The following is a 23436-nucleotide window of genomic DNA, read 5'->3' on the forward strand; positions in this document are numbered from 1 at the left end:
ATCCAGCTGTCTTTCGATTTGTTATATGTGAAAGTTTCTTTGAATAAGATTGAAGAGTGTTGTCATCTTGGTCAATACATTTACATTGTTAGTGCTAAACAAAACAGCAGGATAAACACGTGCACCAGTTTACAATAGAAGAGATACAAGAAAGTTCTTCACATGCCATCGTCTGAGTCGAAACGTTGATTTGTATAGACGGAGCAGTAGCAGCAGCATGAATTAACTGCGTTTACTTGGTATTTCGGTAATGAAAATGCAGATATCTCTGAATAGATGTTTTTGAGCGTTGGATTTGTTGATGGCGATTGTATTCGAGAAGAATTTCTCTGTTTTTTTGTCCATGTTGTGAAGAGAGCGAATACATTATGTACAGTTTAGACATGGACAAACTACTCGGCCAAGGCTACGATGGCTGCCCCCGTGATGGGTAGCGTTCAGAACTGTGTTCAGTCAAGCATTAGTTAAAAATATCCAAAAGCAGACCTTGTCCGTTGCGCGTCCAACAGACTTGAACTTGTTATCATTGACCTGAATGACGTTTGAAATATACGTGAAGCTGTTGGCAGGGGCGGACTGGGTGTCAAAATCGGCCCGTGCATTTCTATACCGTCAGGATGGCTGCCTGGACGTGCGGTTTGCGCGCTGGACTGTCGTTCGGATTTTTCGACGGTCGAGGGTTCAAACCCTGCCCGCTCATATCTCCCGTCGTCCTGCGGGAGGTTTGGACTAGGAAGTAAACTATCTTCAACTCTGAAGGAACATCCGAATTATGTAAAACATTTTACAAACATTTTACAATAAATTGAATATTATATAATGGACATCCAATAGTAGGTCTACCTGTACGTGCATACAGAGAACAGAGAACAATAGATCCTTATAAGGAATAGCCTATATGTCTTCTGTTGTTTTTAATCGCTAAGTGTATAGGCCCAAAAAGAATGAAGCCTACCAGATCTAAAAGCACTGTCTATGGATTTAGGCTATAATATTATTTCAGAAAATGTGTCAGATTAAACTAGTAGGCCCTAACAAAAAGATTTTTTTATAAGAGAATACTATAAAACCGTTAACAATTTAATACCCATACCGCCCTCATCTTATAAACACAGACGTGACTTCAAAAAAGAAGATGATTTCACCGGTCCTACCGGCATTTGCCCGAATGCCAATATAGCCAGTCCGCCCCTGGTTGTATAGATCATCAAGAAGATTATTTATTTCTTCCGTAACAGTCCCAAAAGATGGTGGGGGGCACCAGTTCTTTTCTTTAATATTCTCTGTAATAAAAAAAAAACGTTGAAGCTACGACTTTGAGTCATAGGTGGAAACTTGCACCCCCCTGCAAAAAATCCTGCGGGCGCCCATGCACAGAACTATATATTCAGGCAATAAAAAGTCAATAGTAAAGCAATTTCCTGTTAGTTTCCATTGAGATAATGTGTCGAAATTACTAGATCGAAATATTTTATATCTGTTGATTTTAATTATCTTGATTACCTAGATCTTGCAAAATAATAATTATGAGACGAGAGTGCTCTTATTGTCGAAGCCCAATTACTAGATCTAGAAACATTACATAAAATGTTACATAGGTTAGGGTTGAAAAAAAAAACAACTTTACTTCTTATAGCTACTTTACAAAACACCTTGTTTTAGCTTCTTAAAAAGTTTTTCACGACATTGTTTGTGTAGTGTAAGAGATGTCCATGTCCAGTTTAGGTTCAAACGAGATGATAAATACGCACTGCGCGTATCCCAATGTTAATCTAGAGACTTTAACTCTGCTAAGTCGTTGATTTTCCTGGATGATCACACAGCAAATCATTTTTTTTTATTTCAGACCCGGTCATATTGGCAAAGACGACATATCAGATTAAAAGATCTCGAATATAATTGAATAAGTCTACGCTTCATAAAAATAGTTCACAAATAAAAAAATAAAATTTTTTAATATCTAAGGGGAAGAATACCATCCTATCAACTATAGCTTTCAATAATGTAGAAGTTATGCGTTGAAAGAAATAGCGTTAACATTTAGGCTTATTTAAGGAGGAAAGTCTACAAATATGAGCCAAATCTGTGAATACCGATGGATTAAATAATTAATTAGCACTTCTTAGAGTTATCAATAAATGATTTGTTAAATTTAATAAAAAGTCAAGAATCTGTTGTAAATTCAGAAGTTATTTTGGCTATTTTAAAATGGACAAAATGTAATTTATTGGATATAAACACTGTTCCATTACTGAAAAGGGAAAGTAAAATTGACATAGACAACTTTGGGAATCACTGGGCTAAAGCTTATAAGGAAAGTTAAAAATCGGGAGTTTGCTAACAAAATTCAGGCCTACGATACTGACTCACTATACATTATATGGTACTATATCAGTACATCTAGAAACCTCTAGCCTTTAACGAAATTAATTTAAAAAGCGGTCCTTTGCATCTAGCTTGTTGATATAAAATTATGCAAAACCTTTTACACCATTCAAAAAAACAACAAAATCAACACTTGCTATTCTACGATAACGATAACACCAGCAGCTCACTGCAACATAAATAGGCTATCTATAAAATGTTTGCAACGGCATGTTTCTTAAATAGCCTCAAACAACTAATCGATCTCCTGTAATTTACATGTGGCTCAGATATTGGGTCCGGCGGAACCGTGGCAAAGGGAAGTAACAGTAAGTTTCGGGTCTCGTTAGCCTTAGCTAGGGCGTCAACCCTGAAAATAAATCATGTGCCGGCGACCCTTAGGCAGCCTGCAGCACAAAGTGCTACGCCTTGGCAGAGCCTACGATACCGCTGGTTCCGAACTGTATCGACTTTTGCTGTAGGTCTAACTTTACATAGGTCAGTGGCGTGGAAAAAAAAAAAAAGGGGGGGGGGAACTCCTGTAAGGGCGACATCATTTCTACCATAGATAATATTACGAGAAATACGCCTAATAAAGATATACTTAGGTCACTTGTGTCTAGATTGTAAGTCACACTTCAGGATCGGCCCTTTCTCACGTGTTACTGTATTCTATTTAATTTGACCCGCCCTTTTAAATAGGATGAATAATGAGCTTTAGATGTTAGAGCAGAATGCGTTTCCGCAGTGAAGAATGCAAGAAAACGTTTGGCGAGCCCCACTAAAGGAGCTTAAAGCGCTCCCCCAGACCCCCTAGCTGTCAATAGAAAAGCCGCCAACATTACTGTTTGTTGGGGTTTTTTTTGCCGAAGGTTGAGAAACACTGCCTTTTTAATTCTCCTATATATATATGTATATTCTGTGTATATGCGTTTATACAAGGGGTTAGAGTTTACTAGGCGTTAGGGTTAGGATTTAGAAAAAAATGCCCCCCCCCCACTGGATTCGCTAGTGATATATATATATATATATATTATATGTAATCTAAACTTGAACCTTTCAGGATTTATTCTGCACACCTTTGTGACATTGTAGCGAGTGATAACCAGTCCATAACATTGAAGGCTACGGTAATAAACGTTATAAATAGAGTCCCTAGAACTTCCTAATCTTTCAGTTTTGTTTCAATGTCTCGTAGACTTAGATTTAGACATTGCTGTTTCTAGATATGTTAAAGTGTAGACATTTTAAAACTAAATTGTGCAATAATACTATTCTATTTGTATAGACAAAAATCCTTCATTTCTTTTAAAAAGGTAATTCTTGTTAAATGAAAATGTTGTTTCTTAATTGTTAATATGACAGACATTGTGTTTGATCACCCACTATCGTAATATCAAGTTTATCTACGTATCTTTTTTAACAACAATTCTAGATCTATGTTTGTATCTAGTCTACTGTTTCATATGTGGGCATACGAAACCTAATCTACCCAACACTCAGTCATTTTCAGTGGCGTAGCTATGGATTTGGGGGGGGGGGCGGGCATTTTGACATTTGTCAACATGGCATGAGATAATGATGTAATATTTAATGTAAAAAACACATTTTGGACACTCATTTGGGGCACACTCTAGTGGGTGCCCGGGGGGGAAAGTTCAAATTTGGACCACCCCTACCTCCACCCTCCACCCTAACTAGCCACTGGTCATCTTAGAAGTTAGTAAAGTAAGTTAGTAAGTGTGGTGAAATAGTTGCTATTTGTTTATGTTTGTGTAACGTCGTGAGAATGTGTTCACAACATTGATTTAGTGTGCTACAGTCCAAGTCTCTTTCGTCAGTTCATGTGTCGTTCTAGTTTAATAAAGCCTTGTTTTAGGTTACTCTTCCGTGTTCCTTTATTTCTTATTACAATTTATTAAACTAGAAATTTTCAATTTCATGGATCTATGTGCCTCACGTATCTTTTTTGGATTTTCGTTCAACACTATTCTCAGTCTGTAAGTAAAAGTAGTAATACAAATGGAACGTCTATTTAGGCCAAAAGAGCTGGACATAGAGCCTAGCTCGCCATCGGCTGCCGAGAAGTGGCTGCACTGGCTCAGAACATTTGAGAATTTCATCTCCTCAGTCTCTCATTGCGAGATTGACAAAAAGAAATTACTAGAAAACTACGTTTCTTCGAGCGTATTTCAGTACATAAGTGAGTGTACCACGTTCGAAGAATCAATCAAAGTTCTACAAAATGTCTACGTGAAGCCTAAAAGCGAAATTTTTGCACGGCACATGATAACTCTTTGTCGACAAGAGAACGGACAAACCGTTGACTCCTTCCTACTTAAGCTTAAAAGTATGGCCAAAGACTGTGACTTCAAAGCTGTCACCGCTGAAGAACACAGAGATATCTTCGTAAGAGACGCCTTCATTACTGGACTGGCTTCAAACAGCATAAGGCTGCGACTCTTAGAGAAATCTACTCTAACTCTACAGTGCGCCTATGAAGAGGCAAGACAACTCGAATATGCCCATAACCATGCCATGGCGTATAACATCCACTCTGAAACTCCCTGTGGAGCTAGCGCCCACGAGGAGAGCCTTTCTCCAATGACAAAAGTAGAACACGAGGTGAGTGCGGCGACTAGTAAAAGATGTTTCTTTTGTGGAAACAGCCCACATCAACGCTTTAGATGTCCGGCCCGTGACGCTACATGCAACTTGTGCGGTAAGAGGGGCCATTTCCAGAAAGTCTGTAAATCGACCAGACAGACACTCAAATCTACAACCTCAGCCATAGTGAAAGCAGATGATGACACGTCTCGGACTACAACCGTTGGATCTTCCTGGGCATCGACACCAGCGTCCGGTCTTACTAAATCTACTATTTCAATACTCGTCAATGGAGTACCATTGAAGGCTCTCGTAGATACGGGGAGCAGTGAAAGCTATATATCTTCTTCAATTGCTAAAAGGTACAAATGGAAATTAGAAACGTCCAGAAACAGAATCTACATGGCCTCTACACATCTTTCTCGCACTACTCACGGTCATATTTTCGCTAAAATAAAGTACAAAGATGAACAATATGAAAGTGTTAAGCTCTCACTACTAGATGGACTAGTATCTGATGTAATCTTAGGGCTAGATTTCATCAGCCAGCACGAAAAACTGATGATCCCATTTGAAGGAAAACGAAGCACTCTCCAGGTCTGTACGCTGAAAGCTGCACGAGTTGAAGCCCCTCGCCTCTTCGCTAATCTGGCTCCTAACTGCCATCCCATAGCCACTAAATCTAGAAAATATTCTATGCCTGACTCCAAATTCATTCAAACTGAAATCAAGAGACTTCTATCTGACAAAATTATTGAGCCTTCCACGTCCCCGTGGCGAGCCCAGATAATTGTAACAACGAATGAAAGGCACAAAAAGAGAATGGTTATCGACTATAGCCAAACCATCAATCGATTCACTTACCTCGACGCGTATCCCGTGCCAAAAGTGGATGAACTGGTGCAGGAAATATCTAAATACTCAATGTACAGTACATTTGACCTCAAAAGCGCTTACCACCAGATACCTATCAGGGATGATGAGAAGCAGTACACGGCGTTCGAGGCTGGCGGAAAGCTTTATCAGTTTTGCCGCATTCCTTTTGGAGTGACAAACGGAGTCGCCGCATTTCAGAGGACGATCAACGCAATAATTGAGGAGGCAGGGCTACAGGACACGTTCGCTTACGTGGATAACGTTACCATCTGCTGACTTGACTCCATTAGCCACGACCAGAATCTACAGAGATTTCTCAATGCCGCTAAAAAGTACGGTATCACCTTCAACAATGATAAAAGTGCTATTGCGACTAATAAAGTATGCCTCCTAGGCTACGAAATCTCACAAGGGCAATTAAGACCAGACCCCGAAAGATTTCAAGCATTGAGAAACCTACCTCCACCACAAGACATGAAATCACAAAAGCGGGTGATTGGACTACTGTCCTATTATTCTCAATGGATCCCAAATTTCTCCAACAAGATCCATTTATTGGTGAACAACAAAGCCTTTCCTCCCCCTGAACAAGTACAACAAGCTTTTAAACAGCTAAAACACGAACTTGAAAACGCTGCTGTGTCGACGATAGACTACAATCGACCACTAACAGTCGAAACAGATGCCTCTGACATCGCGATTGCCGCCACTCTTAATCAAGACGGCCGTCCTGTCGCCTTCTTTTCAAGAACACTCACTAATAGTGAACGCAGACACTCAGCAGTGGAAAAGGAAGCATACGCTATCGTAGAAGCCCTGAGAAAATGGCAACATTACCTTATCAGTAGACCCTTCACATTGGTTACAGATCAACGCTCAGTGTCTTTTATGTTTGACCAGCAGAACAAGGGCAAGATCAAAAACGAAAAGATTCAAAGATGGCGACTGGAGCTTAGTTGTTTCCAATATGACGTCGTATATCGACCCGGGAAACAAAACGCTGCGGCGGATACCTTTTCAAGGAACCACTTTGCGTCAGCAATGACTGGAGAAGACCTCAAACTGTTACACAACAACCTCTGTCACCCAGGGGTCACGAGACTCCTCCATTTCGTTCGGACTAAGAACTTACCTTTTTCCTGCGAGGACGTCCGCAAAGTGGTAAACCAATGTAAAACTTGCGCTGAAATGAAGCCTAGATTCTTCAAACAGTTTTCAGGCACCCTCATCAAAGCTACCCAACCATTTCAGAGAGTAAGCATTGATTTTAAGGGGCCACTCCCATCTGCTACTCACAATAAATACTTATTAACAATGGTGGATGAGTACTCACGCTTCCCATTTGCCTACCCATGTCCCGATATGTCCTCATCCACTGTCATAAAGTGTTTTAATCAGCTGTTTTCCTTTGTTGGGATGCCAGAGTACGTCCATTCTGACAGAGGTACGTCCTTTATGTCGAGGGAGGTGCAATCCTTTCTGCACGAGAGGGGAATAGCTACAAGTAGAACAACCGCCTTTAATCCTTCAGGCAACGGACAAATTGAACGACTAAACAAAACTCTATGGAACGCTGTTACTTTAGCACTGAAAGACCTCGATCTCCCGATCTCGAGATGGGAGCTTGTCTTGAACCAGGCCCTATACTCGATTAGATCATTACTATCTACGGCAACAAACGAAACTCCACATGAGAGAGTTTTCCGGTTCAACCGGAAATCCTCCTTCGGGATATCTATCCCCACTTGGCTATCTAGCCCAGGTAGAGTGTTGCTGAGAAGAGAGAACCGATCTTCAAAGTATGATCCTCTCACGGAGGAAGTCGAATTGCTGATGTGCAACCCCCAATATGCTGTCGTACGGTTGCCCAGCGGTAAAGAGGAGACGGTCTCTCTAAGACGCTTGGCTCCCACCCCCTCCCCATCCACAACAACAAGTGAACCTTCGTTCTTCCCTCAGGGTGAGGATAATGAATATCCTCCAGAAACTCAAAACACAGAAGTACCAGTCAACACCCCTACGGTGATACAAGAAAGGAAAGAACCCCTGGTAGGCTCTGAGGACCTCCGAGCGCTTCCTCTTGAAAATACCCCACTTGACGCTCAGGAACTCACTAGTGACTCCCAAACTGTAGAACAGGATAGTCAACCCCGTTACAACTTGAGAGAGAGAAGAACCAGACCGAACTATAGAGTCTAGAGTTGTTCCTTTATTGCACTACATATGTTCTACATAAACTGGCATTGTTTATCTCTTGCTACTGATACTAGAGTTTACTTTTCACTTACTTACGTACATGTCTACTTACTACACTATTTGTTAATATTTAAAACAGAAACTAGTAATTGTTTATAAGTCATACAACAGATACTGGTTTTTAGGTTTCTTTGCATCACCATTCACTATTGTTTACAAGAGAAATTAATATTTCGACACTATTTATTGATCTATTGTATTACAGGCACTGGCATTCTCTTTTATTTATGCTATTGGCCTACTATATTACTATACTTGCTATTTTAATTCTAGGCGGGGTGAATGTGGTGAAATAGTTGCTATTTGTTTATGTTTGTGTAACGTCGTGAGAATGTGTTCACAACATTGATTTAGTGTGCTACAGTCCAAGTCTCTTTCGTCAGTTCATGTGTCGTTCTAGTTTAATAAAGCCTTGTTTTAGGTTACTCTTCCGTGTTCCTTTATTTCTTATTATATTATTATTAGTTAGTTTCTTCTTTCAGACCTTGGGGCAGATTATATAAAGGTCATCTGATTATGTGGCCCATTGTTAACGAGGGTGTCATGTGGCCAGCACAACGACCCCAAACTAATGTCAGGTTCCCATAAGAGCTGGGTGGACTCAGAGGCGCTCTATAGTTCCCGAAACTAAAAATTCCATTCTCCAACAGGATTCGAATCCAGGACCCCTGGTTCGGAAGCCAAGCCCTTTACCATTCAACCCTTAATGTTATATCTACCAATAATTTCGCTTATTCGATATCAAACAAACTAATGTTTTGTTAGGTACAATAAATAATCAACTTGATCGGAGAATGCTTGAGAAATAGCGTAAAAAAATAAATAATATAACAGTGGACTAAACCCAACAAATTTAGCTTTTCTATATGAATAGAAAAGTATTAGTTTCCTTTGTTGCTATTAAACAAAATAATGAATTACCAGTATTAATTGTCTAATTGGTTACTTTTTTATTTTACTGTATTAATGTCAATAAATAAATGTCAATAAATAATTGTGCGAAGTCTCAGCCTAACCCAGATAGACAGGTAGACAGACAGAGTGAGCTGATATAAGCTTTGTAAAAAGCTGAAAAATATAATTTTTAATAAGACAAAAATGTTTTTAGTTCACAGTTTCTTCAACAATGGTGATCAAACGAGAAGTGGCCTACGGCATTGTCCAAGGTTTGAGTGACTTCTGGAAATCTGAAGAACTGCAAGATTTTACTGTCACACTTGGTACAACAAAGTTTGGGTGTCATAGGTTTCTTCTGGCCGCTTGTTCTGGGTTTTTTAGAGGACTGTTTAGATCTGGGATGAAAGAAACGGAATTAAAGTGTGTGACTGTTGAAGACATCTCAAGTGAAACTTTTGACTTAATCCTGGAGACTCTGTACACTGGTCATGGTGTTTTGACAAATGATAATGTCATTGACATCTGGCGAGCAGCTCATCAGCTACAAATAATGTTTCTGATAAAAGAATGTGAAGATTTTGTAATAGACACTTTATCTTTAGAAAACTACATAAAATATTTTAAATTATCTAGGCTTTTAAACTCAGAACCCGTAACTAAAGTAGTGGGGTATTTCATTGTTAGAAATTCAAGTCATTTCTTTAAGACAAATAGTTTCCTAAAGCTATCGAGGTCTAATGTTTTAAACTTGATTACCTGCCAAGATTTGGTGGCAGACTCAGAAGATGACGTCATATACGCTATTTTAAGATGGGTGCAATTTACGTCACAAAATAAAATTGTAAACCAGAAAGGAAAATGTTCTGATAACTCAAGTACAAATTTAGATGTAACACATACCAGCACTGATGTACATAAAGAGGATACACCTGACCAAAGTTCTACACAAACAAAAAACGAAAGATCGTGTAAAACTCTGTGTAAGGAAAATTTGCCTCATGAAGACATAACTAGCGAAAGCCCTTTTAAAGCTCAGAAAATGATTCATTTCTTCTCCAAACCAGACACTAGAGTAAAAGATTTATTTGATTTATTATCCAAAGCAAGACTCTGTCTGGCAAGTCACCACTGTCTAGAGATGATAATATCTCATCCGTTGGTTCGACCTCACGAGAAAACAAGAGACTTAATTGTAAGAGCATTATTCTATAAGTTGCAAGCAGGCAAACGAAATGGGCAATGGCCAACTGGGGCTATCTTCAGAAATAATGATATCTATGCCAATTCTGCTTTGACCTATACAAAAGACAACAAGAACATATTCGTTAAAACATTTCTATTTTCAAGAAACTCGTGGTTAAGTCTTCCAAAATTAGTCGGTGAAGCAACATTCTCTTCGATTCAGTTTGTTGTTCTGGATAAAACTTTATATGCATTGGGACATTTACTTAGTATCTATGATTCCAAAATTCGGGCGAGCAATTCGCAAAACAGAACTCCAATATCAATTATGCAACTAAATGGAGGCTCCTGGTCTGACAAATCTTCTACTTTCACTTTGCCTTCAAGCGTATTTTCTGCTGTTGAGAGCGAGTCATTTATTTATGTCTTTTCACCAAAAGGCAAGGAAGTTTGGAAGTTAGATCCAACAACAGGAACTCATGACCGAATGAGTGATTTACCAGATGAATGCGGTATTTGGTACGTGATGAGTCATGAACATTTGATTCTTGTGTTTTATTCTTGCTCAAATAACGGTGTGGATGAAACTGCCATCGATTGCTTTGATACAAGACAAAATAGTTGGAGACGCCTCAGCAATCTTGAAGGGTCAGTTAAGGATATCGTGAGTTTGAAAGATGACCATTCTACGTATCTCTTGCAGTCCAGTGGCGATCTGTGGAAGTTGGTCCAGCCTCAATCTGACGTTGTCGATTTTGAACATGTAGTCAAACTTTGGAGTTGTAACTGGCCCCTTCATGGAGCGGTCACTTTCATGGATGACCTCTACATCTACGGAGTTAAGGATGATAATTTTTCCAATGACCCAAAACTAAGAAAATCTGTCGACGGGTTATTTCAAAATATTATTTACAAGCATAGTAAGTCTAATGAAAAGTCAATCTTTATGCCATATATAGTCCAACGAACTGAAATCAAAAGAGCCATATAGAATAGCTTTTTTATGAGTACATTTTAAACTAATCATAAATTACCAGTAATATTTAAAACCAACTGTTCACTATATAAAATATGTGAGGTGTGTGTATATTTCCCGCATAAATCGACGCTATTTAACCGTTCTAAATGTAGTTAGATCATTGCAGAAGTCGTAATATATGTTGGAAGCCCTTCCTTCCAGCCACAACGGCCAACTTTGTGGAATTATGATAGTACTAGTGTTAAAGGTTATAACGTAGGCGTCTAACTATGATAATAACATTATTTTATAGCCTAGGCTCTAAAAGTAGTAGGAAGATTTATTTTTCCCTGTCAACGCAAGTGCTTATAATGTTTTCTTTTCCCAAGACTCACAGTTTAGAAGACAAAATGCAGTAATTTCCCGAGGCTGATAGCTCGCGCGTTATTTCTTGCGCGTGTGTGTGTTTTAAACATTAAAAGAACTTAAGTTAACATTAGGTTTTTAGAAATTATTATCTAATTGAAAAAGAAACCGATGGATCTCAAAAGTCTGAATCTCGGGGAAGACTGAGATTTTCAATTTTGGGGTTTTCGTGACTCCTCTGCGTCTACTCCTCTCGTTTGATTACCTGACATGGACATGACATGAGTTGGAGAAAGTAAAGGCGGTTGGCTTTCGCGAGATACAAAAAATCGCCACAAGGTTTTCAGCAGGTTTGCTTTGAAATAGATTTTAATACCACCATAAGTCTTTTTTTTTTTCTCATACAGTCCTATCTATAGCCATTACATCTTTTCTTTAAATCGGAGATGTAGAATTAAAGTTTGTATTGTCTAGTTGTCATGAAACTTAGGGACTTTTGAAACAGCTGTTGAAATCAATAATAATAATAATAATAAAAACCTAACAACCTTCGCACCTTGCAATACAATATATAAGTTAGTGAAAATAGAGGGAAGTATATGTGCCGCATTCCACTGATTTACTGCTGGTCGATAAGGCTAGATGGCGTAGCTACTTAAAGTAGGTCACTTCTGCACAGAACAAAATTTATGAGTGTTTCTTATCACGTAAACTATGACTCTTTCTTTCAAAAGAAAATGTAATGACATTATTGGAATGAAAAGTCATCGATTGTCATACGCTTAGAGAACTTTCGGATATTATGTAACACCAAAAATACTTTTTTACCCCCCCCCCCTCCGTTCCTTATAACAAATCGTAACAAAACTCCCCCCCCCCTCAAAAGAGTAACATAACAAGAAAAATCGAATATTACAAAACATTGATTTGTTAATTATCTTTTCCCCAGATTACATGTTTTTACCAAGATTTCCATAGAAATGACGGGAGAAGCCTCGACTTCTAGCGGCGTTTTGATGACGAATTCAGTTCCCCCCCCCCCCCCAATACTGTAAACACAGACATCGGGCGGCCGCCGAATAAACCATAAAAAAACTCGTGGTGTTAAAAAAAACGGGGTGTTTTTTTCCTTTAAATTTTTTTTTTAAACCAGTGTGTGATGACTTTCTAATTGTTATTGAACAACAAACATCTCACCAAAGTAACAAACTCGTATAGATCTATTTTATATTAATCTACCTCACAATTACACCGACAAGTCGTTCAATAGTCGTTTTACAGTCTTGACCTCACGTTACCCCCCCCCACCCCGGCAAGACTGAAGGCGCTGTGACTACATAACAAACATAAACGAGAGTTGAAATGACAAGATGATCTAAAATAAATGCTGTTATTTCATTTGAACATTTTTTTGTTACGTTACAAATTCGTTTAGCCCACTCCCCCCCCCCCCCCCCGCCCGCCCTTTTAGTCGTTACGTAATACCCTTAAGTTCCCTTGGCCCTTTAACCGGAAATGTTGGATAAATAATGGAGATTTTCAAACATGGCGGCAAGTAGGTCAACAAGTAACCTTTTTGGTGTATCCGGAGTATAGAATATGGAAACAGTGACATGTGAAGTATTCTTATAAACAATATCATTTTGTTTTTGTTTTCAGCACTGTAGAATCGGATGTAGAATCTGCTTATACTTTGCCTGTAATAATATTACTTTTTTTGTGTGTGCGTATAATTGATCATACAATATGGCATCCTAAACATTGTTAATTGTGTGTATTTATTTACAAATTTCTCCAATTCTTCCTATCTTTCTTTTTTTTACGTTTGTATCCCTTATATCGCCACTTTATTTATTCATATCGCTTCTCTTTCTTTCTCTCTCCTATACCCGCTTAATTTTTTTTTTTTAACAAAAAACAAAAAAATACAAAATACTTTAAAAAACAAAGCTTATATTCAGTGTAATTGTATCAATTAGTTTGGATCTGTCATGTCATTAAATTTGTAATAGATATAGATTGACAATAATAAATCCATGCGATTAGAAATATTTTTACAAACGGTTGTTTTTTTTGTTTTCTTTGTGTTTTAACGCAATTTCATGCTTTTAGCATTCTCAATACACTATGATCCTATCACTTGTCTGGATCAGTTGGGAAAGTGGTCGGGCGCCTCTGAATCCACACAACTCTAAAGGGTACCTGACATTAGTCGGGTAAAAGTAAAAGTGGTTGGTCGATGTGCTGGCCACATGACAGCCTCGTTAACCGTTGGCCACAGAAACAGATAAGACCACAAGGTCTGAAAGGAAACACTACTTTACTTTAGACCAGACCCTCTCTAGAATATAGTGCCAGAGCATGGGTCTCAGCAGCCCAAACCAAACTAAGGAAAAAAGAACAAGGTCAAAAATATTGGTCTAAGGATAATGATAAGACCAATTTAAACAACACCTATTACAGAAATGAAGGAAATCGACAGCCTAGTCTCTCTGAATGAAAGAAGAGAATTGAAAATTTTTACGCAGTTCACCATAATAGCACCAACTGAAAACCAATCTCTACAAGACTGACACTTAAAACAGGCTGAAATAAATTATTTTCATTCAACAATCTATAGTATAGACCTAAAAAGTAAATACATAACTATTTTTTTCAACTTAACAGCATAATAATCGATCACCCTGGGACCTAAGCTCTATATATAAAAGACGGTATCAAAAACATTGCTAAAAAATATAATAATCTGCCCAGAATCAAACAGAGCTCAAAGAAATGGTGAACTCTTCTAAATATTCATTGCCTCAACCACCAGATGGATCAAGTTAAAATTTCAACGCAGACAAAGAGAGATTAGAATATACGACCGAAAAGTTACATGTACATATGCGTGTTGTTTGTGAAATGTTTTACATGTTTCGGATGTTCCTTTAGAGTTTACTTCCTAGTCCAAACCTCCCGCAGGTCGGCGGGGGATGGGAGCGGGCATGGTTTGAACTTTTATCCATCGATAAACCCATTGTTAATACAAGCTTATCGGAATAATAATAATATTTTTATTTGCTAGCTGTTAATATGCATATTATATAGGTTATACTAAAAAGTAAAGTTACCCTTTCAATATAAGTTATACTGCTAAGTATTTGGGAGTAACATATTTCTATTCGCCAGTAATCTAATAATTTAGTTCTGTCATTTAAAATGTGGAGTTTGTTTTATAACAACGAGCCGACCCGCGGCGTAGCATGCGCCCCCTCCCCTTCTCGCTCTCTGTCACCGCTAAAGTTAAGTGATGTAACTCTAGTTCGACTTGCAGAAATGAAAGAGTTATGTTTCCATTACCTCTTTCATCGTGGTGTCCTGCATGGTTGGGCCACGAAGAGAATTATATATTGTTGTAAATCTAATACAAGCACTCAACGAAAGGCAGGAGGTCATAATAGCCGAGGTATTTATTATAAGCTATCAACAAATAGTTAGACTTGGACTTCCGCTATCAAGTCACAGGGAGTTATGTCTTAAGTTCTAAGAATCCTACTTAACACTAGAACAGACGACCGACACACTTCCCAGTGGCGCTCCAGGTCTTTAGTTCACTGGCATGAATGAGATACAACTTTATTGTGCTTGGTAAACTGTTGATACATAAAATCTTTCATATTGTTTCCATAAAATATAAAAGAATTATAAGAATTTTTTTTTAAAGAAAACAATATTTTACTACTAACACACACAAAAAAAAACAAATTTCCATAAAATATAAAAGAATTATAAGAATTTTTTTTTAAAGAAAAAAATATTTTACTACTAACACACACAAAAAAACAACAAGGTTACAAAGACAGTTTGTGTGGAAACACGAAACTCAAAATCGGCCCCCAAAGTGGTCCACCCAGGCAAGTAAAAAGGCAGGTATCAATATTTTTCAGAAAAAAAACAACAGAACGAAACTCTATCAAAGCCAAATGACAGAGAAGAATGGAGAAAGAATGTTGTGTGGTGCCCCAACGGTCCAGCAGACCAAAGGATAGGTGAAAGTGAAGGTGAAGTCAGATGTGAACCTGGCCTAACTGATGTCATATAATGATTATCCAATTGATCTAATTCTTTTGTAATGGGTCAATCTCTTATTTAATGCCTCAAGAAAAAAACAACACATTTCCTTAAAAAAAGAAAACAAAATTCTTTTAGTTAGGTGTTCCATGCAAAAGTTACCTGCTGCAGTTCACGAGATAATGTGAAAAATTACTTATTAATTGTTGTTGTAAATTATGTTCCACTTATATGCATACTAAATAGATTTTTTCTCTTTTAAATAAAGTAAAAAAAAATTTATAACTGTGGTAGTTAGTACGGAATGGGCTGCCTGAGCTAGCCAGGAAAACCAGTGACTTGGCAGAATTTAGGTCATTGGTTAATATGCATGACTGAATGCATGACGCGTAGGTCGCAATCATCTTCTTTTTTGAAGTAACGTCTTTATTATGTAAGATAAGATAAGACAGAACTTGCTTAACTTAGCAATACAAAAATCTAAAACCGTTTGCACAAATGTGCTAAAAATATTGTTAATAGTCACCTCCCTTACTAAATAAGCCCCCGTGTTTGTTACTATTAATAGTGAATAGTTGTAAAAATAGTGTATTTTTTCTGAAAAAAACATCTGCTTGCATAGTTGATTTTGAAAATTAAATTTTTCGCTTTCAGAAAAAGTAACCGTTGCATCAGAACTTTCAAAGGTCTAAAATATCATGATGTCGGATTTTCAATATCTTTTCTAGTTTACGAGATCTAAACAGGGCGGATGGACGGTCAGACAGACCACACAAAATTAATAGCGTCTATTTTCCTTTCGGGGGCCGCTAAAAAGAGAATTTTCTTAACTTTGAAAGTGTATATTTTCTTGATGGTATGGCAAACGCAACATGAAGCTCTTCAAAATCGACACTTACAGCTGGGAAAAAGTAACACTGGATAGATCCAAAGCGAGCATAAAGGAAGGGTCCCGGATTGCAGATGCCATACACAACAATAGTAGAAAGAAGGGTGAAAGTGCAATGGCGTCTGGTGATTACAGATGCCCAACCTGTAACCCCAGCTGTGTATCAAGGATTAGCCTCTTTAGTCACACAAGAAGTTGCAAAGGGGAAAGATCTTCTCTGAAGACTTAAAATGCCTCAGAAGATCTCACAGTTTGTTTTGTTTTAAAAAGCAATCTTGACTTTTTAAAAACTTTTTTTATTTCAGGATATGACGTGATTTTTTAAAACAAAATGTAAACAATTTATTAAGATCTAGATCTAGACAATGTAACATCAATAATGTCTAGACTAGATATAGGCCCTGTGTAGATTTAGCTCTAACTTTTAGGCAGGCCTATATTGAAACATCAAGAGAAATTAAAATTAGGAACTATTTTTTCTTTAGGTCTAGTCTGTCTATGCAACATTTTAAAAAATCATCTACTGTTCGACTGAATATTAAGCTAAAAGTGGGTAAACTAAAAGGTTTAGAAGATTAGAACTAATGCGAATCTACTAATCTACTAATTATACATAAAACACTGAACCATAATCTTCAAAAAAAAAATTAATAAAATACTCAGAAAGACACAAAGATAAAGGCACATTCCTCGTCCCATATGCTAGGACAAATTTGTACAAATACTCCTTCTTCCCTAGTGCTATTAGAGCGTGGAATGGGTTGCCTGAGCTAGCGAAGAAAACCAGTGAATTGTCAGAATTTTAAGTCATTGGTTAATATGCATGACTGAATGCATGACGCGTAGGACATAATCATCTTTTTTTTTTGAAGTAACGTCTGTATTACATAAGATAAGAAGATAAGATCTAGAATAGTAGTTACACTATATTTAAAAGACAATAGTTTTATGACACGATTAGGAAGTAATTAAAAAGGGGAAGTTTTGACTCAGTGACAATGACGTGAATAGTAAAAACAAGGATTGGGTTTTTGAGACAGAACGAACTTATGGAGCATACGCTGACAAGACTGTCTTACAAATAGCCATGTTCTGCTAGAGGCTGGTGTGGTACGACGGTTGGGACGCTTCCGACAAGGACCGAGAGCTATACAGGCAGATGAGTAGACCAGACCGAAAGGACGCGTGGTAGGAGCTCTGCCGTGCGGAACAGGCAGTCCTAGCCCAGTTCCGAGTCGGACACTGTCCAATTGGCACGTACTTTGGACGGTGGAAGGAGAACTACGACACACGGTGCCGCCACTGCATGGAGGACGACGAGACAATAGAGCACATTCTTTATGAATGCTGAGCTCTGTATGAGGGACGATCGGGACAAGGAATTGAGAGAGAGAGAGAATACTGGTCCATGTGCGGCAAAAGGTCTGTCCTTGTACGGGAATAAGGCGACCTTACAACTCACTGCCCGCTTCCTCTTCCGTGCTCTAAGGAAGTAATCTCAGCATGGTTGTTACTAATGGAGTTTCTGATTCGGTGTGGACAGCTAGAGGCTGGTGTGGACAGCATAGAAGCACAACTCACATTGGGTCGGACATCTATCCCATATGGGGGATCGTTGCTGACGGTCGTTGACTTGGAGCACCAAACTTTTGGTAGACAAGAAAACCGCTTTATCTTATCTTATATAATACAGACGTTACTTCAAAAAAGAAGATGATTACGTCCTACGCGTCATGCATTTAGTCATGCATATTAACCAATGACTTAAATTCTGCCAAGTCACTGGTTTTCCTGGCTAGCTCAGGCAACCCATTCCATGCTCTAATAGCACTAGGGAAGAAGGAGTATTTGTACAAATTTGTCCTAGCATATGGGACGAGGAATGTGCCTTTATCTTTGTGTCTTTTAGTATTTTATTAAATTTTGTTTTTGTATTTGAAGATTATGGTTCAGTGTTTTATGTATTATTGCTACTTTACTTTTGAGCCTTCTGTCCTGAAGGCTTTCTAAATTTAGTGATTTTACTAAAGGTGTTACTCTAGTCAAATGTGAATATTCGTTTGTTATGAATCGCACTGCTCTATTTTGTGTCTGTTCTAGTTTCTTAATGTTTTCTTGAGTTGAGGGGTCCCAAACAGAGGATGCATATTCTATTATTGGCCTAACCAAGGTTAAATAACATTTTAGTTTTATGTTCTTATTTGATTTATAGAAATTTCTTTTAATAAATCCTAATGCTTTGTTTGATTTTTTTGTAGTTTCATCAATATGTGGATTCCATGACAGTTTTTCATTTATTATAACACCTAGGTATTTTGCGTTTTTAGTCTGTGTTACTGGTTTGCCATGAATAAGATAAGTGGAATTAATTTGTTTTAGTTTTTTTGTTACTCTTAACAACTGACATTTTTCTGGATGGAAAGACATGCTCCAATTTGATTCCCATTTCTGTAATTCATCTAATTCTCTTTGTAAAATATCTGTGTCTTGTGTTGTTTTTATTGTTCTATATATTATGCAATCGTCTGCAAATAATCTGACTTTTGTTCCTGAAGTAATGCAATTTGGTAAATCATTTATGTAAATTAAAAATAGTAGTGGACCCAAGACTGTTCCTTGAGGTACACCTGAGTTTACTGTTATCGGTGTTGATTTAGAGCCATTTATTATTACAGTTTGTTCTCTCCCTATCAGAAAGTCTTTAATCCACTGATGCAGTGGACCATTAATGCCGAAATATTTTAATTTTTTAAGCAAACTATGGTGGTGAACTTTGTCAAAAGCCTTAGAAAAATCTAGTAAGATAGCATCTATTTGTTCACTATTATCTAAACCTTTTGAAAAATCATCAATTAGTCCTATTAGTTGTGTTTCACATGATCTATATTTCCTAAAGCCATGTTGGTATGGTGTGAGGACATTATGTTTGTCTAAGTGGTTTATGATGTTGCTACATATTATGTGTTCTAGGATTTTACATGTGATGCTGGTAAGTGATACTGGTCTGTAGTTTCCTGGGTCAGATTTTTCTCCTTTTTTAAATAGGGGGGTGACATTAGCTTCTTTCCAGTCCTTTGGTACTCTGCCCTGGTTAAGTGAAGCCTGAAAGAGTATTTTGAACACTGGGGCTAGTTCATTACTTAGTTCTTTGAGTAATCTAGCTGGAATACCATCAGGTCCAGAAGTTGGTTTGGTGTTGGCTAATAGTTTTTGAATTCCATTTTCTTGTACTACTATATCTTCTATGTTGTCTACTTGGTTCAAATTCAGTAATATGTCTTTGTCTCCTGGGGCTGAGAATGCTGATGCAAAGTATTTGTTTAGAATGTTTGCTTTAGTTTCATTATCATTATGTATTATGTTATGTTCATCTTTTAATGGCGCTACGCCTGTTGTTTCCATTTTCTTAGACTTAATGTATGACCATAGGTTTTTGTTGTTGTCTTTAGATATTACATTGTTTATGTATTCACTCTGCAGCTGTCTGCTTACTTTTTGGGTTAAGTGTTTAATTTTTATATACTTTTTGTAAACTCTTTCTGCATTAGTTTCTTTAAATTTTCTATATAGGTTTTCTTCTGTTTACAAAGCTTCTTTAGTCTATTATTAAACCAGCATTTATTTATTTTGTTTGATGTGTATTTAGTTGGTATATGATTTTCTATAATGCTTTTAAGATGGTTTTTAATGAAATTCCATAGGTCATCGACTGGTTGGTTAATGTCTTTTTCTAATAAGAATGTTTGTTGAAAGTTTAATGCAGCTTGGTGTAGTTGTGTTAGGTTACATTTATTCCAGAGTAAGATTTTTCTTTTGGGTTTTGTATTGGCTACTGCTTTTATCTGACTGTGTATTTTTATGATCTCATGGTCTGATAGACCAGGGATAATATCATAATCAACTACTAATCCAGGTCTGTTGGTTAAGAAGAGATCTAATGTGTTGTTTAATCTAGTTGGCTTTTTAATGATTTGATCTAAACTTAGGTTGTGTAAAGTTTCTATGAAAAGCTCATTTATGTCCTTAAGGTTTTGGTGTTTATCTATGGTTAGTGTTTTCCAATTTATATCAGGTAGGTTGAAATCACCCATAATCCAAAAAACTGCATTTTTATTTGTCTCTTTAAGTGTCGTAATCTGATTACATAGTTCCTGCATGTATTCTAAACTAGAATTTGGTGGTCTGTAAATGCTGCCTATTATTAGGGATGTTGAGGTGGTATTTATTTTACAAAATGTTGATTCTATATTTTTTGAGTTAGGTAAGGTAATTTCTTCTGCTATAAGAGTGTTTTTTATTGCTAAAAGAACTCCTCCATGATTATCAGCCCAATCTTTTCTAAAAATTTCATAATTACTATTGAAAATTTCTGCATTATAAATTTCAGGATGTAGCTTTAGGCGTATTGTATCTTAACTTCTTTAGTGCACAAAACTAAATATGACGTTTATTGCAGTATAGACCGAGTCAACCTGAGATGAAATAAATGTAGAAGATTTAATGCCGGTTGTCTTGCATTATTCACTCTACATAGCCACCAACAATCGCTAACCTCTTCCAACCGTCACCATAGAAACACCCGATGCACCGAATAGTGCGGGCGAGTCTAAGTCTATAAGTAAAGTTGGCCTTGCCTTATGGAGCAAAACTCTTTTTAAACAAAGATTTACAAACGTATTAAAGCGAATTTTTTTCGTAATATCTTTTTTATAATAAGAATAATAATTTATACATTTGTATTTTTTTTCTGTTCCAGAGATTAAAAAACAAATGTCTATCAAACGAGAAATAGCCTGTGGTATTGTTCAAGGTATGGGTGACTTCTGGAAATGTGAAGAACTGCAAGACTTTACTGTCACGCTTGGTACAACAAAGTTTGGGTGTCATAGGTTTCTTCTGGCAGCTTGTTCTGGGTTTTTTAGAGGACTTTTTAGATCCGGGATGATAGAAACTGAGTTAAAAAATGTAAGCCTTGAAGATATTTCTAGTGAAACTTTTGAGTTGATCCTGGAATCTATTTACACTGGACATAATGTTTTGACAAATGACAATGTCACTGACATCTGGAAGACTGCGGATAAGTTACAAATACTGTTTCTGGTAAATGAATGTGAACATTTTATAATTAGATCTCTCTCTTTAGAAAACTATATTGAATATTACCACATTGCCAAATTTTTGAGTTCTCAACCAGTAACTAAATCATCCTGGTCGCATATTTTGAAAAATTTTAATTCTTTTGTGCAAACAAGCGCCTTCTTGGAGTTATCAATGAATGAAATGTTAAATTTAGTTCAAAGCCAGAAATTGGTAGTGAATTCAGAACATGACGTCATTGTGGCCATTTTAAAATGGACAGAGTTCAAACCTACTGGACCACAAGACAATCTGTCCAACATTCGTGGACTGAGATGGAAGCGTCTCAAAACTCTAGCTATAAATAACATTAGAAGTGGCTCTGGCGACAATGAAACAATTGCTAATTCAGCTCCTAGAGACACACATTGTCAGAAGATCTCTTCAGAAAACAGAAAAAAATATCTGGGACATTTGCTGTCGAATGCCAGGACATGCCTACTGAGTCGTGAAAGTTTAGAAATGCTGCTCTTCAATCCACTGGTCAGGGACAACAACATGGCGAGCGACATTGTGAATAAAGCCCTTTTGTACAAACTTCAAATCGGGAAAAGAAATGGCCAATGGCCAACAGCGGCGATACATAGAAATTGTAGCGACTCTGAAAATGTCGCCTTGAAAATAAAACAAATAGAAACTGGAGGATATTGTTTTAAAGCACTATCCATCTCGAGAAACAAGTGGCTAAATTACGACATTGGAGAGTTAACTGAAAGAGATTTTTTTACCGTTTTTACAATGGACAACATTCTAAATTACTTTTTTCTAGCGCACATACAAGGTGAAGAAACTAATGGTACTGTTCGCGCTTTTCGTTCAATAGAGAAGGAATGGGAAGAGATAAAGTTGTCACTGACATTAAAGTATGCCAAGTTCTATGTGACAGTCATAGATGACTTGATTTACATTCTGCCAAGCAATGGGAAAGTGATGTGTAGTCTTGATCCGTCCTCCGAAACTCTTCTTTCTTTGCCCCGTGTACCAGCAGACCCACTAATAGAAGACGACCAACCAATTTGTCACGTGACGAATTATGAGCAAAAGATTCTTGTTTTTTCAAGCGTATCTGAGAAAGGGGTGGATGAGACTGCCGTCCAGTGTTATGATACGGCGCGAAATATCTGGACACATCTCAACAACCTTGAAGGTCCGGCTAACGGAATGACCAGTTTTAGAGATGACCATTTTGTTTACCTTTTGAAGTCCAGCGGGGATCTGTGGAAGATAATAAAGCCACAGTCAGATGTTTTAGAATTTGAATATGTGGCCAAGTTGTGGAGCACTGACTGGTCACTTAATGGAGCGATCACGTTCATGGATAAACTGTACATCTGCGGGGTCAAGTCAGAAACACTTTCCAACGATTCTCAGCTACAGCAGTCTCTGCCAGGTGTATTTAGTCAAATAGTTGTCCTCAAAAGTTCAACAGTGGAGAACATGATCTTTCTGCCAATAACAGTGAAGAAAACAGATCTGGTCTAACTGGGAGATTTCCAATCAGGATTTGAACTAAACATCTTTTACTAACCTCCTGAAAATAAGAATGTATTTAAAGTACGAAACTGAAGAAACAATAAATGTATTATTAAGATGGTGGCTTTGATTGACAGTCGTTGGACTGTTTGATTACTGTTTGTTCCGAATTCTAAAATATAAATAGTTCTGCTGTTTATTAGGCTGGATAGAGAGAATCAGTGTAGTCACGTTTCTCCATGGCCTACTTTTTAAAATATACGTTGTCTTATTTTTGAGTGTTTTTTAGTCCTGCTTTGTAAGGCTTTGTCCTCTTTTTTGTCCTCTTTTTGTCCTCTTTTGTCCTTTTTTGGTCCTCTTTTTTGTTCTCTGTCATCTT

At 37.4% G+C, this 23436-nt stretch overlaps 2 protein-coding genes across 2 annotated transcripts; both read left to right on the forward strand.

The window, feature by feature from the left end:
- Positions 1-3538: 3538 nt before the first annotated feature.
- LOC106066869 (kelch-like protein 41) lies at positions 3539-13534 on the forward strand. Its single transcript, XM_056013064.1, has 2 exons — positions 3539-3680; positions 9212-13534. The coding sequence occupies exon 2, from the start codon at positions 9230-9232 to the stop codon at positions 11171-11173; it is 1944 nt and encodes a 647-aa protein (XP_055869039.1). The 5' UTR covers positions 3539-3680; positions 9212-9229; the 3' UTR covers positions 11174-13534.
- Positions 13535-16765: 3231 nt separating this feature from the next.
- Positions 16766-23187, forward strand: LOC129923201 (kelch-like protein 40). Its single transcript, XM_056013219.1, has 2 exons — positions 16766-16997; positions 21205-23187. Exon 2 carries the CDS (start codon positions 21219-21221, stop codon positions 23064-23066), a length of 1848 nt encoding a protein of 615 aa, XP_055869194.1. The 5' UTR covers positions 16766-16997; positions 21205-21218; the 3' UTR covers positions 23067-23187.
- Positions 23188-23436: the final 249 nt, after the last annotated feature.

The sequence above is a fragment of the Biomphalaria glabrata genome, chromosome 15 (genome assembly GCF_947242115.1).
Source record: "Biomphalaria glabrata chromosome 15, xgBioGlab47.1, whole genome shotgun sequence".
NCBI classification, from domain to species: Eukaryota; Metazoa; Mollusca; class Gastropoda; family Planorbidae; genus Biomphalaria; species Biomphalaria glabrata.